This window comes from Saccostrea cucullata, unplaced genomic scaffold, assembly GCF_032062105.1.
Source record: "Saccostrea cucullata isolate Sc308-1 unplaced genomic scaffold, CSIRO_AGI_Scuc_v1 ctg8126, whole genome shotgun sequence".
Lineage (NCBI taxonomy): Eukaryota > Metazoa > Mollusca > Bivalvia > Ostreida > Ostreidae > Saccostrea > Saccostrea cuccullata.
The window spans coordinates 77059-95233 of NW_026939630.1; the positions used below are offsets into that span (position 1 = coordinate 77059).

The window sequence follows — 18175 nt, forward strand, 5'->3', positions numbered from 1 at the left end:
TTATATTTATATCTGTTGAAATAATCATTTAAAGAAGGATTAAAAAGATTTAATTATTGTATTAATGATGCGAACATCTTTATACGTTTCATTGATGGAACAGCCACTGATCAAGAGACCTGTACAGGCGACATGCCTAATGTAGTTTATACAGTGATCAACGCAATGGATTTTCTTAAGAAATAAAGGAGAAAATATTTAGTGGATGTAAATATAATATAATGAGGGTTCATATATAAAAACTGTAAAAACAATTGCAGTGATGTTTATAACATAAGATAACGATAATCGACTGTGATTTATAGTTGGACATGATTTTTATCTAACTCGTTGTGCACGTTTGCTTTTATCCCCCTGTTAAGGCTCAGGGGAAAACATCACAACTTGTTGGATAAAATCATATCTAACAACAAACCATTTCAGATCCCATATATTACTTTTATGTTTTTATTATTATTTCTAAAAGAAATCAACAATAATTAAAGCTTTCGATTAAACATGTATGAAAGAATCATTTGGCGTAATATTAACAGAAAAAAAATAATAATACGGCCAAATGTCGATAACCAGCATTTGACTGGTTTTAAAAAAATCTATTTCTTTGTAGTTTACTAAACATACTCATTCAAAAATCCTTAAATTTATATAAATTTCCTTGGCTCTCCCGCTTTCAATTCCAAACTGTTAAAATGAACAATATATGATGGTTCCAGCAGACAAGGCTTATAAATATGAATATCGTCTTTGTTCACCTCACCTATCCTCTTCGTTCCCGCTGACACACAAGGCTTCAATACACTGCCTCACACTGCTTGACTATCTCTGTCTTTGGCTGCTGCCCTCGCTGACGCCCATCTAATCTATCCCAGCTGTAGCCTTTCTTGTGTCGTGCTCCTTCCCCAAGTTGTTTTTTGGCCGGCCTACTTCTCTCTTTCCTTCTGGATGCCGTGTCAATGCTGTAGTACATATCCTAGTGTTATCCTCCTCAGTACATGGCCAATCCAATTCCACTTCCGAAGAGTTATTATCTAACTTGCTATGGCTGTCTTTGTTCTTTGATGGGGTTCTTCATAAGTAATTCAATGTTTAGGAATCCTACTCACCGCAGTTTCCCTTTTAAAAAAGAATTTCTCCAGAATCACATTTCAATTTTTTGTACTTTTTAAACTCCAGTCAACCAAGATGTGTTCAATCTACCTTCTTTTACTGGATTTCTTAACCTCTTAACAACCCTTCTTAGCAGGAATGCATTACAGGGTCCAGCAACTTATCTACCATTTCTTATTTTGACTCGTTAAAAGGTTTTATTGTTGTGTAGGAGAATCGCTATAGCTTATAAAAGAAATGGTGTTAATCAGATATGAAATTTCCAAAAAAAATTGACAAACTGTTCAAAAGTCAAAAACCTAAAAACGTACGAATATTAGCATTTTATACAACCATCCCCCCTATAAATTAGCAGACACTCTAACCACTAAACCACCTGGGCGAACACTGGTCCTCAATTAGTGTTTGGCTGATGAATAGGAGATGCTTACTCCTTTATGACACTTGATCCGATCTCAGGAATTTCCAAAGGTAAGTCTTTATAATCTGTATATATTTTTTTATTGTTTTTATGTTTTTATAAGTTCGATAACTGTTTGTTATATTCACCTTTTCCATAATTATACGCAGTTATTACCCATGTGATAATGTTGCTCAGCAAAGAACGTTTTTTTTTTTTTTTTTTGGAAATGAGGTTTGAATTGCATTGTTACACAGAAAAGGAGTTGAAAAATTCTGGAATAGGGCTTTGTAAGCAGGAAAATTAATTCAAATCGTCATAAAACTGAAACAAGCATTGACAAATGAGCTTTAGTATTGAATTTTTTAAAGTGTTTAATTTATAAATAAAGAGAGAAACGGAAACCGGAGACACATGTATAAGCCAGTAGAACTTCTGGACTGTTAGTGTACATGTACATGTATTAACTTCGTGCATGATAACTAAAAGTTTTTTTTCTGTTATCATGCAGTAGTACTGTTTGTTTGACGAATGGTTGGATTTAAATAGACTATACAAGGGGATTCATTCTCATGATATAATTTTCAATTACTCTGGGTGTTTTGTTTTCCTACAATACAATGAAAAATTATGTCAATACTTACAATAGTATACAATGCATACGTGTTTGTGATACGTAAATATTCTTCCTACCCTTTCATACATCCAGATTCATTAAAACACTTTTATTTATGCCTTTCTTTGCAAATGCAATACAGCCTCGGTTGGATATTAGTTATTCTTTAAATATCGATAAACATTCATTCTATTAATTGATATCAAATATAAATGCAACAAAGCAATTAAGAGTTGTAAGAAGACTTCTTAATCAATTATTATAATTGATCATTTTTGAGACATAATATTCCAAATTTCCAATCTACATAAACTATACTTTCCAAATAAAGTAATTCTTTCTCATATTTTGAGTGTAGCACTTGTATTTAAATTGAAGTTACTAGGGTAATAGTATTTCTGGAGTCGACAAAATTGACAGAATAAACAAACGTGTCCATATGATCCTTTTCTATAGTACACGTTTTATACAAAAATGACCAAAAAAAAAGAAAAAAAGGAAGAAACGTTTCTAGCAAAATGAAATTTTGGTTTGGTTATTTGATTAAATTTGTTTTTAAAAAAATGATAGACTATTTTGTATATAACCTTTATTGCCCATGTCATATTGATTAACTTCAAAAATGTATCAATCTGCTTTTCGTTACAATTAAAATAATTTACATATTATGTACAAAATGAAGACTGTTCAAGTAGAAAAAAATAGAGAAGAAATGAGTTAAACTACATAATTTAAACTAGTATTACCTGGGCTTGAAAAATTTAAGCTTTTTTAATATACCATATCAATGTTTATAAAGCGTCAATTGCCAAAACACAGGTTATACCAGTATAACTTGAGAATACATGTATATCAAATTCATTTCCTAAATAGAACCGTTATTGATATTACATGTGTACATCAGAAATTACCAATGGTCAAAACTTTATTATTTTTTCCCTTATAGTTTTGAAGTTTTACTGAAAAAAAAATGAAATGTGAAAATAACATACAGTGTTCATGCCTAAAATTCCAATTAGACAATACTTATTACCGGTATAAGTCAAGTCAGTCGGATCTTTATAACATAATAGGTGTGATCAGGTGCCATGGAGGAGTAAGTATCCCTTGCCATGCCTGCAAACCATGAAATTGCAAAACATTGACTTTTAATGAGATGATTAAGACATGTACCTTTGAATCATCAGCTTCTTTGTCAGCTCGTTCAGAATTTCTTTTTTCTATGTCATTTGAAGCATCAGATACAATTTTAGAAATCCTTCTAAGAAAACAATTTTCAAAAATGCCTATATAATTATTTAACTCAACAAACATCGCAGAGTGGTTTAAAATTAAATATGAATTATCTGTCGAAAGCTATTTTCATCTTCCACTAATGGCCTAAGTAGTATCTCTTATTCAGGAAATGAATTTTATTTTATTTATATATCTTAAAATATAACTTACCCGCATGATTTTAAGTAAAAGCAAATTTAGCTTCCTTGTCCAAGGCACATATTAATTGTCTTTATAAGGATGTAAAAGAACTCTGAGCCAGCCAAAATGAGATTGGGTAAAGAGTAATTTTGGTTTCTTTAAACAATTGAAAAGTTTTATGTCACCTCATATACTGTTAAATTTTTTACAATGGGTCAAATTTTCGAGGTCTGAGTAAAAAAATATTAGTTGACGGGGATTTTATTTCGTTGTTGAAAAAATGTTGAGTAGTAATGCATTTGAAATTTTACATTTTGTGATGGTCATGAATTCGTAGTTGTAACCACCTCGAAAACAACGAATGTTACCCCCCCCCACCCCTAGAAAATTGTGTTGTTTTTTGGCTGACTGTTTAATACCAATTGTTGGGTGTTTATTTGTTTGTATCCTGAATGCGAATTCAGCTGTTGGGGGTATACTTCATGCATGAGAACGTATTTCTGCTATTCACAGTATAGCTTGTTTGAATAAAGGTAGAAAATAGAAGACTATTACAGAGGGATTCACACTGATGATATAATTTTTAATTTCACACGTCTTGTTTTTTTTTGTTTTTTTTTTTTTTTTTTTTTTTTTTTTTTTTTTTTTTTTTTTTTTTACAATACAATAAAAATTATGTCATTACTTAGAATAATATACAATGCTTACGTATTGTAATACGCAAAATATTCTTCCTATACTTATTCATAAATCCATACTTTTAAAATAGGTATATCTTTGCAATTACAATATAACATTGATTGTATAGTTGTATAGTTTTTAACTATCTATAAACATTTATCCTAATTAAAATTAAATCTAACTGCAATAAAGCAATTAAGAGCTTAAAGGAGATTCCCGTATTGTTAGACAGAATTTATAATTATAATCACTTTGTGACATAACATTCCAAATTAACTAAATATACTTTTAAAATAAAGCAATTCTTTCATAAGTGAAAACCGAAAGGAGCTGGTTGAAATCAGAGAGGGAAAAGGTCAGCAAGATCAGAAGACCAGGGAAGATATACAGACATTGAATGAGGCAAGTGTCAACCTACGGGAATCGATGATTGATCTCAAAGCTCGTTCCATGAGGGACAACTTAATATTCAGTGGAATATGGGAAGAGAAAAACGAAGACACCGTAGCAGTGTTACAAGAATTTATTTATCGCAAATTCAAGCCTGGTTACGAAATTTCGTTTGAGAGAGTCCATAGGATGGGGAAGTGGAGCGAATTTAACGAATACCCCCGCAATATAGTGGCTAAGTTCTCTTTCTTTAAAGACCGAGAGTTCATACGGACACGTGCACCCCAAAAGTTAAGCGGCACTCGTATCTGGGTCAATGAGCAGTACCCCCCAGAGATCGAAGAAAAAAGGAAGAAGTTATATCCCGTCATCCGACAAGCCAGGAAGGATCACAAAAAAGTCAAACTTGTTCGGGACACTTTATACGTAGACGGCAAAGTTTACATTCCACCACCTGATCAGGCTAATCGATTCGTGACCAATCAGGGGAAGCAGGACAGGATCAACACTGACCGACAGGCCAACAAAAGACCGCGCCAAACGTCAACTCCAGATCGCGACGGCTAGGGGCACGAGGAAGAGCAGTCTCCGCGCCGACTAAAATTACTGACATTAAATGTGTGCGGGCTGAGGCGTAAACTACAGTACCCTGAATTTTTAAACTTTATCTCGGAATATGACATCTTGTGTTTAACGGAAACAAAAACAGATAATACTGACGATATTAATATACCAGGATATTATACTTACATGAAAAATAGATTTGATGTAGCAAAGGTTAAATCTGGCGTGATAGTTTTAGCCGTCAAAGTAGATTTTGTTAAATTTTTTACTGTACATAATACACGTTGCCCATATGTTTACTGGTTTTCACTTGCCAAAAGTTTGTTTAATCTACCAAATGACATATTATTTGGAGCTGTATATATACCCCCTGAAAATACAAAATATGCATCAAAAGATTGTTTTCTAGAAATAGAGAGAGAATTGTTTAATCTCTCACATGACACTGATTACACATGTTTATTAGGTGATTTTAATGCCCGTGTGGGTAAATTGCAAGACTATGTAAATATCGATGAATTTTTAGCCGACCATAATAATTGGGATGAAGAAACAAGACAAGCTATAACACATAGTAGCATTTTATGTGACACAAATATTAAACTTAATCGTGTACCTGTAGATACTACTTGCAATAACTATGGATATAAATGTATTGAATTTTGTCAGAATAACAATTTATTTATTGCAAACGGCAGAGCCGGTGAAGATAAACTCACGTGTAGAAGTAGTTCTAAGCACAGTAGATTATGAAATATGTAGTGTTTATATGTTTAGACTCCTTAAAAATTTTAACGTCCACGATTTTTGTAACTTATATTCCGATGTCCATTGTCCAATAACATTTGAACTAGAAAGCCTAAAGGCAGAGACCCGCTCAACCGATCAACCGTGTAACCAAAACAATAAAAAGCAGTATTTATGGAATCCGGAAAAATCTGAACAATTTAAAGAAAATATTGATGTCGAGAAATTGAAAGAATTACATGCTGAAATTTTACAACTAAGAGAAAATCTTGATACTGTTCAAAATAACGATATCAATAACATCTCTAGCAAATTATGTAGTTTATTCCTATCTTCAGCGGAAATTACATTAGATGTTAAAAACAAACCAAAATTAAATAGTAGCCAAAATGTAAATAGACCATGGTACAATGCATCATGTAGGACTGCAAGAAGAAAATTTCATTTGGCTAAACGCCTTCACAACAAACATAAAACTCCGGAAAACTCAGAAAATCTTAAGATCACAAGTAAAGAGTACAAGAAAACAATGGATAGATGTATAAAAGAACATACTTTATCTATAACCTCAAAATTAGAAAATCTACAGAAAAGTAATATTAAGGAATATTGGAGAATTTTAAATAACTCGAAGACTAAATGTAAAACGGAAGTCGATATCAAATCAATGTACGATTTTTTGAAAAAAATTAATGAATCTAAAGATGATGAAGAGGATGATAATTATAATGTTAATCTCGATAATAACTCTCCTTTAAATTATCAGATCTCTGCAGAAGAAATTTTGCAAGCAGTGAACAAACTAAAAAATAATAAAGCTCCAGGATATGATCAAATCTGTAACGAATTTATAAGAACAACCATATCAAGTTTTTTGCCACTTTATGTTGATATTTTCAATGTGATTTTTGATACTGGTTATGTACCTGAAGAATGGCTCATAGGTATCGTTAAGCCAATATATAAAAACAAGGGTGACCCAACTCTTCCTCAAAACTATAGACCAATAACATTTCTTAGCTGTTTAGGAAAAGTTTTTACCAGCATTTTATGTGAGCGTTTGAATACTTTTGCTGATGAATTCGAACTGATTACTGAAACTCAAACTGGCTTTAGAAAGGGATATGGTACAATAGATAATATATTGATATTAGATTTTATGTGTAAATTTGTCTTGTTTAGTAAGAAAAAACTTTATTGTGCATTTATTGATTTTAAGCAAGCCTTTGATACGGTATGGCGATCTGGTTTGTGGTCAAAAGTGTTAAAAAGTGGGATAGATGGTAAATGTCTAAGATTTATCAAAAATATGTATAGTGGTATAAAATCGATGATATGTATTGACCAAAATACCTCAGAGTTTTTCATGTGTAATCTTGGGGTAAGGCAGGGGGAAAATTTATCCCCATTTCTTTTTAATTTGTATATTAATGATTTAGAAAATTATTTACTGCAGAATAATATTGATGGGATTAAGAGCTTAAGTGAGAAGATAGAAAATGAAATGCAGATTATGTTTAAATTATTTATACTTTTCTATGCTGACGACACAGTTTTACTATCTGATAACCCTGAGGACTTACAAAGAGCGTTGAATATTTTTTCTGATTATTGTGACCACTGGAAACTTCAAGTAAATACAGACAAGACTAAGATAGTAATTTTTTCTAGGGGAAGGATCCCCAAAAACATATTTTTGTACAGAGAAGCACCAATTGAAATTGTGAATGAATTTAAATACTTAGGTGTTATCATGTCCCGTAGTGGTTTTTTCAAAAGTGCCAAAACACACTTAACTAAACAAGCTTCAAAAGCAATGTATGGAGTACTTAGAAAGATAAGGTATTTTAACTTACCAGTAGATTGTCAAATAGATCTTTTTGACAAAGTTATAAGCCCGATTTTGTTGTACGGGTGTGAAGTTTGGGGCTACGAAAACATAGATATTTTAGAAAAGGTACACTTGAAATTTTTGAAATTTGTTTTGCATGTTAATTCCAGTACCCCAAATTGTATGGTGTATGGGGAAACTGGGCGATATCCTTTAATTATACGTATAAAGGTACGAATGATTACTTACTGGGCTAAACTTTTGATGTCACATGAGAGTAAGCTGACATACATAATGTATTGCTTTCTTTATAAACAATTTTCTGACGGATCATTTATGCACCCATGGTTGAAATGTATAAGGGATATCTTGAATTCCTGTGGCCTGTCTTATGTGTGGATAAATCAAAACTTCATTAGTGTTACATGGTTAAAATCTATTGTGAAAGAAACGTTATTAAATCAATTTTTACAAGACTGGCATATGAACATAGAAAATTCACCTAAATGTTTAAATTACAGGATTTTCAAAAACAATTTTGGACGAGAAATTTACTTAAGTAAGCTCCCAAAAGACTTAAGAATTGTATTAACAAAATTTAGAACTTGTAACCACAAACTCCCAGTAGAATCAGGTAGATGGACTAATACTGATAGATCTTTAAGATTATGTAATCTATGTAACAAAAATACTTTGGGGGATGAATTTCACTATATAATGGAGTGTCCATATTTTTTGTCTTTACGGGTAAAACTTCTTGATAAGAAGTATTGTCTTCATATAAATACTTATAAATTTGAGAAAATTATGTCCATCACAAATGTTGATTCACTGTTTAAACTGTCTTTATTAGCTAAAAAGATATTGGCCTGCTTTTAGTAACTATTTAATTGATACTACTCTTCCTCGCTTGACTTTGTATTTTGTATATAATTATGTAAATATGTTCATGTACCTCATATACCATTGTATGGTCTGAGTGTAAATAAACAAACAAACAAATCCTCTTATTTTGAGTGCAGCACTTGTATCTATATTGAAGTCACTATGATTATTTTATTTCTTAAGTTTTAAAAATTGGCAGAATAAACGTGTTCATATCATCCTTTTCTGTAGTTCATGTTTTACACAGAAATGACGAATCAGAAAATACGAGGAAGACTATTTTAATAAAAGTATGAATCTTATTTTGGGCTCTAGCGTGTCATTTGTTTGGATTTTAAAAAAAAATAGATGATGTCGTATAAACATTTAGTATAAGTACAATTTAAAATATGCATTTTTAGGTAGAGATAATTGTCATTATCTACAATTAATGACGGTAAAATTAGATTGTAAGAAATGAATTTAATAGCTACCCAAGTTATACCGGTATTACTTACCTTCGAACAAGAATCTCTTTGCGGTTTATAAAGAATAAACTGCTCCAACCCAGCTTAAAACAGTAACTTATAAATTCATTCCTTAAAAACAACCGTCGTTTATAATTTATAACATCCAAAATAACTAATGGTCGATTTTTGTGAAATGGGTAAAGTTTTTTTCCCCGATAACTCTATTCAGAAATATATACCAGAATTTAAATCACTGCGCGTTCTCTTTCACCGTGCTATTGGCTAAATTGTTATAAAGAAATGTTGAAGAGAAAATACTATTTTACTGGGAAATGAATGAAATGTGAAAATAACATGCAACTAGTGTTTATGATGAAAATTCCCATTAAACAGTACTGACTGAGAGTCAGACAAACATGTATACTTCTAAGGTATCCGAGGTGGGATCAGTTGCAATGTAGGAGTAAGCATCCCCTACCACCCCCGCAAAAAATAAAAATTGCAAAACATTCACTTTGAATAAGATAATGAGTACTTTTCTATCATCGTCATATTTGTTTATTATCTATCTAGATTTGGAAGTTGCATGTTAGGAATACTTTTTCTACATGATTTGAAGCAGCAATTAAAAGGTTTAGAAACCAGTCTAAGAAAGCAACATTATGAAATACCAACATAACTGAAACAAACGTCGTGAGGTGGTTCTAAAATTGACTATGTAATATCTATCTGAATGGATTTTAATTTTTTATGTGTGACATAAGTGCTGTCTCATTTTAGGGAAATAAATATAATATATATTTTTAAATATGATAACTAACCAGGATGATTTCATGTATCCGCAAATTTTGTTTCCTTATCCAAAGGCACAATTAATTGTCTTGATTAAGATTGAAGAGAAAATGGAGCCAGCCGAGATGAAATTGGGTAAAGAATAATTTTTGCTTTCTTTAAAACATTGGAAAAGTTAACAATGTCATATCTAAATTTAAAAATTGAAAAATGTAAATTAAGGAGAACACGAATTTCATTGAAATAGTGTTTTTTTTTAAATAAATATAAACACCTTTAATAGTTGTCCTGAAGATTGTAGCAGCTACCTTTGTAATGTCTTACCATCTTGACTGCTGCAATGCAGATATGTAAGTATTTAATTAAAAATTTTTCTCGTTCATTTCTTATTAAGAAAATGGCATCGTCTCAGACGGATTTTTTTTCGGAATGAATAAAAGATAATTTGGACAATTAAAAACCAAATAAATCTTTTCTTAAGAATTTTTTTTAAAAATGTCATTCGTATTTGCAACTAGGGAAGGGAAAACTTAACAGTACTGTTCGACAGTATATTCGAGAAATGGTGTAAATCAGATTTGAATGCTAAAAAAATTCCAAGGAACTTGTGGAAAATTTGAAATCAAATTTTTTTTAACAAAATCAATATCATAAAAAACGTTTGACTTGTCAGTTTTAATTACAACTATTCCCCACGATAAATTATAGTTCAGGCTTTCTGGAATCATTTACAGCTGATTTTCAATGAAACTCATAAATTCACATACCTTGTCATTAGTCAGTTGCAAAATTCCTTTTTAAAAACATTTTTGATTGTACACATAATATATTGTGTACATAAAATACATTGTACTCTGAAGTTAATATTAAAAAAGATTCTAAATTTTTTTAATGACAATATCAGTTGTATTATAAGCTTTTTTTAAAAAAAAACATTATTCTTTTTTTTTTTTGGGGGGGGGGATTCTTTCCACTTATCAACACAATTATGAAATAATTTGTATATCTTAGTGATTTCAATTAACAGTATTTGCCTTGGTATATATTCATTTTTTCTAAACACCTAAACGATATTGATGAATACGCGGGTTGTCCCGTAAAATGGTGGACAAAGCGTTTTTCTCAAAGAATCACTTAGCTGAAATTTTCAGAAAATTTTTATTTATCATATTCGAGTGCACCTTTGTCTTTTTGATAAAATAGAGACAAATAAAGAGGGTACACATTGATAAGATTGGGGTAAACATTATCCTATTTTTAATCAACTATCTATTGTGTTGTCTTTTGACAAATTTCTAGGCATTTGCCCGAGGATTCTTAATCGGTATGTGGTAATCATAACATACAAAAAATAGCGACGTTTGATGACGTTACGGCGTACCGGAGAACAGTTCATTTATAGAAATATCACTCTAACATACTTTAAATAGATACAGAAGAAAAAATATAAAAAATTGTGAAGATGTTAAGTACACAAGTGAAATTGGAGTTTTCTGAGTATAATCTTTTTTATCGAATCCCCAGGTAGAACAAAACATACTGACAAAAAGCTATGGTAATAGCGAAAAATGCCTTCACCGTTGACCATAGATACAAGATTGCCTAATAAGTTGACTGATAGTGAGAATACTGCCCATACCTTCCAAATGAATCTTTAGAAAATCCCATGATTGTGAGATATTGGTTCCTCGACTATTTTTGGAGGAAGAAAAGGAAATTTGAGTATGTGCATTCATGAAATTAATAATTCCTTATGAACCATTTTAAGCAAAAAGAAAACGTGGCGCTGATTTAGACACTTTGACGTTTTCGTCCCTGCGCCGTAAGCCGATACAATATATAACGTAAAATCTCATAAATTATTTATTTATGTATGTATATCTTTAAAAGTTGCTATGTATATTAAAGAAAGATGTACTAAAGAATATTGAGAATTTTAGAACACAGTGATTATTAGTTTTCACACTAGACAATTTGTCGTTGATTTTACGGGACAACCCTCGTACATTAATTTCATTGAGAAAACTCTGATCCTAGCAACCCGTGCATTAAGTTATAAGATGTCTAAATGCATAAGAATTCCTTGAATTGCATTTCAATTGCTCACAAAATAAAATATGTGACATATTTTTAAAGACAACCAAAAAAGGATACGGTCAAACCTTTTATTCCTAATAAGGATATATATGCCAAAGAATAGCTAATTGCATGGATATAGTGCTCTTTATATAATTATCATTTATTAAAACTTGATTATCTAGTTTTAGACTGTGAATATAGTATTACATGTAACTAATCAAATAATATGAAACTAACGTTTATAACTACTGTACATATTATCTTCTGGATTTCAGAAATTGTATCCAGAGGGCCACACATTTTTACAGAGAAATAACAAATAACACAGGTTGTGTATCCAACTCTTCAAGTAAGTTTTCTTTGTCATGAATGACAGAATTTCAATTTCAGTTATACAGCTGTATAATTTTAGGCACATAATCTTGATTAACAAAAGCCTTTTTAAAACAAGGACTTATTTGTGGAAACATTTTCTTTTACGTTTGCTTGTTTCAGTTGACCTTTTCATGAGAAACCTAGAGAAAAATTGTTCTGGAATTTGTTCAAAAACAAAATACGTAAATTCAGATGGGTATGTTAAAATAATTCTAAAATATAGTGCCGAAGATATTGTACGGTTAGCAGAAAAGAAGAATACTGAATGTGGATACAATAGTACAAATATCGTTCTACAGTGTAACATTAATCTTCAGACACAAAGTGAGTGTACCATGCATTGAGAAACTTGTAAAAAAAAAATGTGTTTTTCATTGAACAATTTCATAATATGGAGATTAAATTGTTTATTTGCATTATCTATAATTTCAGAGTCTCTTCAAAGCTGCATTACAAGCAAATGTATTTATGGAAATCATTCCGATGAACGAAAAGGTTAAAGACAATTATTGAAGGCTTAAAGTTCTGAATAAATAACATGTTTTTTTTTTATTTTGTCACAAACTGAAGAATCAAGAAATGAAATCTTCCATTTTTAAGAAACAGTCCAATGGTCTGCATGTGGCGTCAACGCTAGCCCTCTTATCATAAGTGTAGCCATATTCGTTGGACTTATTATCGGTTCTATTCTAACAATGTGTTTGAAAGATAAAAATAATTGGTAAGGTATTGAAATTATAATTTGCATGTATAGTTGTACTATTTCAAGAAAAAAGAATTTATTACGATACTTCCTGTATTTTTTTCTGAAAAATTATATATTTTAGAAAAATCCTTAATTTTTAAATAATGATTAAAACCAAAATAAGAATATTTTTCATAAACTACCGGTACATTATTATTTTGAATAGAATGATTAAATTAAATGATTATAGTAGAAGATGGAGTCCGATATTTCAATCACTGACAGAAGACGAGGGAAAAAATTGTAACAACAGTGGAGTACCTGAAGCTTTAGTCAAGGTAAGGATGAATCCAAATTGAAAGCAGTCTATATAGTTAGATAAACACTTTGACTTGTTTATTTAGACTGTCTTAAATTTGGATAGATCCATTCCACATATGAATTGTTATCCTGGTCACGGCACCAATTTCTTAATCATAAAGTGGTTAAATACTTTGTGTCAGATGGCGCGAATACACATCGGTTTTTCTAGACTGCCTTCAGTTACAAAGCAATGCTACTTTTAAATAAGCAGTCTAGATAAACAAATCAACGTGTATAGATGTGTTTCACACTATCTGAGTGGAAGGTTTTTTTTTTCTTTTTCCTGAATTTTACTAACCACTATACAATCTCGAAAAATCAAGATTTACAACTGTTATTTATTTTATTGCAAGATATTTTTGTACCATTAATTAACGTCGGTGTTACGGTAATGAATATTACCTGTACAAGTAAAACTTGTAGAATATATTACGCAAAGAGAAATTTAGTTTTCAGGGTTATATTTTATTTTACAAATATAAAATTCATGACGAAAAAACTCAGTTAATATCCGTTTGTATCATACATTATCAAATATGAAAGTTTCTCCTGTGAAACCAAAATTAACTTTACTTTATTTTCATTATTACACATGTACTCCTCTGAAGAAAAGCGCTTTACAAATGAAACATTTCTATTCAAAAACAATTTTGGACGAGAAATTTACTTAAGTAAGCTCCCAAAAGACTTAAGAATTGTATTAACAAAATTTAGAACTTGTAACCACAAACTCCCAGTAGAATCAGGTAGATGGACTAATACTGATAGATCTTTAAGATTATGTAATCTATGTAACAAAAATACTTTGGGGGATGAATTTCACTATATAATGGAGTGTCCATATTTTTTGTCTTTACGGGTAAAACTTCTTGATAAGAAGTATTGTCTTCATATAAATACTTATAAATTTGAGAAAATTATGTCCATCACAAATGTTGATTCACTGTTTAAACTGTCTTTATTAGCTAAAAAGATATTGGCCTGCTTTTAGTAACTATTTAATTGATACTACTCTTCCTCGCTTGACTTTGTATTTTGTATATAATTATGTAAATATGTTCATGTACCTCATATACCATTGTATGGTCTGAGTGTAAATAAACAAACAAACAAATCCTCTTATTTTGAGTGCAGCACTTGTATCTATATTGAAGTCACTATGATTATTTTATTTCTTAAGTTTTAAAAATTGGCAGAATAAACGTGTTCATATCATCCTTTTCTGTAGTTCATGTTTTACACAGAAATGACGAATCAGAAAATACGAGGAAGACTATTTTAATAAAAGTATGAATCTTATTTTGGGCTCTAGCGTGTCATTTGTTTGGATTTTAAAAAAAAATAGATGATGTCGTATAAACATTTAGAATAAGTACAATTTAAAATATGCATTTTTAGGTAGAGATAATTGTCATTATCTACAATTAATGACGGTAAAATTAGATTGTAAGAAATGAATTTAATAGCTACCCAAGTTATACCGGTATTACTTACCTTCGAACAAGAATCTCTTTGCGGTTTATAAAGAATAAACTGCTCCAACCCAGCTTAAAACAGTAACTTATAAATTCATTCCTTAAAAACAACCGTCGTTTATAATTTATAACATCCAAAATAACTAATGGTCGATTTTTGTGAAATGGGTAAAGTTTTTTTCCCCGATAACTCTATTCAGAAATATATACCAGAATTTAAATCACTGCGCGTTCTCTTTCACCGTGCTATTGGCTAAATTGTTATAAAGAAATGTTGAAGAGAAAATACTATTTTACTGGGAAATGAATGAAATGTGAAAATAACATGCAACTAGTGTTTATGATGAAAATTCCCATTAAACAGTACTGACTGAGAGTCAGACAAACATGTATACTTCTAAGGTATCCGAGGTGGGATCAGTTGCAATGTAGGAGTAAGCATCCCCTACCACCCCCGCAAAAAATAAAAATTGCAAAACATTCACTTTGAATAAGATAATGAGTACTTTTCTATCATCGTCATATTTGTTTATTATCTATCTAGATTTGGAAGTTGCATGTTAGGAATACTTTTTCTACATGATTTGAAGCAGCAATTAAAAGGTTTAGAAACCAGTCTAAGAAAGCAACATTATGAAATACCAACATAACTGAAACAAACGTCGTGAGGTGGTTCTAAAATTGACTATGTAATATCTATCTGAATGGATTTTAATTTTTTATGTGTGACATAATTGCTGTCTCATTTTAGGGAAATAAATATAATATATATTTTTAAATATGATAACTAACCAGGATGATTTCATGTATCCGCAAATTTTGTTTCCTTATCCAAAGGCACAATTAATTGTCTTGATTAAGATTGAAGAGAAAATGGAGCCAGCCGAGATGAAATTGGGTAAAGAATAATTTTTGCTTTCTTTAAAACATTGGAAAAGTTAACAATGTCATATCTAAATTTAAAAATTGAAAAATGTAAATTAAGGAGAACACGAATTTCATTGAAATAGTGTTTTTTTTTTAAATAAATATAAACACCTTTAATAGTTGTCCTGAAGATTGTAGCAGCTACCTTTGTAATGTCTTACCATCTTGACTGCTGCAATGCAGATATGTAAGTATTTAATTAAAAATTTTTCTCGTTCATTTCTTATTAAGAAAATGGCATCGTCTCAGACGGATTTTTTTTCGGAATGAATAAAAGATAATTTGGACAATTAAAAACCAAATAAATCTTTTCTTAAGAATTTTTTTTAAAAATGTCATTCGTATTTGCAACTAGGGAAGGGAAAACTTAACAGTACTGTTCGACAGTATATTCGAGAAATGGTGTAAATCAGATTTGAATGCTAAAAAAATTCCAAGGAACTTGTGGAAAATTTGAAATCAAATTTTTTTTAACAAAATCAATATCATAAAAAACGTTTGACTTGTCAGTTTTAATTACAACTATTCCCCACGATAAATTATAGTTCAGGCTTTCTGGAATCATTTACAGCTGATTTTCAATGAAACTCATAAATTCACATACCTTGTCATTAGTCAGTTGCAAAATTCCTTTTTAAAAACATTTTTGATTGTACACATAATATATTGTGTACATAAAATACATTGTACTCTGAAGTTAATATTAAAAAAGATTCTAAATTTTTTTAATGACAATATCAGTTGTATTATAAGCTTTTTTTTAAAAAAAACATTATTCTTTTTTTTTTTTGGGGGGGGGGGGATTCTTTCCACTTATCAACACAATTATGAAATAATTTGTATATCTTAGTGATTTCAATTAACAGTATTTGCCTTGGTATATATTCATTTTTTCTAAACACCTAAACGATATTGATGAATACGCGGGTTGTCCCGTAAAATGGTGGACAAAGCGTTTTTCTCAAAGAATCACTTAGCTGAAATTTTCAGAAAATTTTTATTTATCATATTCGAGTGCACCTTTGTCTTTTTGATAAAATAGAGACAAATAAAGAGGGTACACATTGATAAGATTGGGGTAAACATTATCCTATTTTTAATCAACTATCTATTGTGTTGTCTTTTGACAAATTTCTAGGCATTTGCCCGAGGATTCTTAATCGGTATGTGGTAATCATAACATACAAAAAATAGCGACGTTTGATGACGTTACGGCGTACCGGAGAACAGTTCATTTATAGAAATATCACTCTAACATACTTTAAATAGATACAGAAGAAAAAATATAAAAAATTGTGAAGATGTTAAGTACACAAGTGAAATTGGAGTTTTCTGAGTATAATCTTTTTTATCGAATCCCCAGGTAGAACAAAACATACTGACAAAAAGCTATGGTAATAGCGAAAAATGCCTTCACCGTTGACCATAGATACAAGATTGCCTAATAAGTTGACTGATAGTGAGAATACTGCCCATACCTTCCAAATGAATCTTTAGAAAATCCCATGATTGTGAGATATTGGTTCCTCGACTATTTTTGGAGGAAGAAAAGGAAATTTGAGTATGTGCATTCATGAAATTAATAATTCCTTATGAACCATTTTAAGCAAAAAGAAAACGTGGCGCTGATTTAGACACTTTGACGTTTTCGTCCCTGCGCCGTAAGCCGATACAATATATAACGTAAAATCTCATAAATTATTTATTTATGTATGTATATCTTTAAAAGTTGCTATGTATATTAAAGAAAGATGTACTAAAGAATATTGAGAATTTTAGAACACAGTGATTATTAGTTTTCACACTAGACAATTTGTCGTTGATTTTACGGGACAACCCTCGTACATTAATTTCATTGAGAAAACTCTGATCCTAGCAACCCGTGCATTAAGTTATAAGATGTCTAAATGCATAAGAATTCCTTGAATTGCATTTCAATTGCTCACAAAATAAAATATGTGACATATTTTTAAAGACAACCAAAAAAGGATACGGTCAAACCTTTTATTCCTAATAAGGATATATATGCCAAAGAATAGCTAATTGCATGGATATAGTGCTCTTTATATAATTATCATTTATTAAAACTTGATTATCTAGTTTTAGACTGTGAATATAGTATTACATGTAACTAATCAAATAATATGAAACTAACGTTTATAACTACTGTACATATTATCTTCTGGATTTCAGAAATTGTATCCAGAGGGCCACACATTTTTACAGAGAAATAACAAATAACACAGGTTGTGTATCCAACTCTTCAAGTAAGTTTTCTTTGTCATGAATGACAGAATTTCAATTTCAGTTATACAGCTGTATAATCTTAGGCACATAATCTTGATTAACAAAAGCCTTTTTAAAACAAGGACTTATTTGTGGAAACATTTTCT

At 30.4% G+C, this 18175-nt stretch overlaps 1 protein-coding gene across 2 annotated transcripts in view; it reads left to right on the top strand.

Moving 5' to 3' along the window:
- Positions 1 to 13403, top strand: part of LOC134253480 (uncharacterized) — a 77057-nt gene extending 63654 nt beyond the window's left edge. The window contains exons 1-7 of one of the 2 annotated variants that reach the window (XM_062736001.1): positions 9811 to 10013; positions 10162 to 10228; positions 12233 to 12306; positions 12453 to 12656; positions 12765 to 12827; positions 12933 to 13053; positions 13268 to 13403. In XM_062736001.1, the coding sequence (XP_062591985.1) occupies positions 9896 to 10013; positions 10162 to 10228; positions 12233 to 12306; positions 12453 to 12656; positions 12765 to 12827; positions 12933 to 13053; positions 13268 to 13376 (756 nt within the window). In that variant the 5' untranslated portion in view covers positions 9811 to 9895 and the 3' untranslated portion in view covers positions 13377 to 13403. Of the gene's footprint in view, positions 1 to 9810; positions 10014 to 10161; positions 10229 to 12232; positions 12307 to 12452; positions 12657 to 12764; positions 12828 to 12932; positions 13054 to 13267 lie in introns of those variants that run through there. The other variant, XM_062736002.1, reaches the window with a different exon arrangement.
- The last annotated feature ends 4772 nt before the right edge of the window (positions 13404 to 18175 follow it).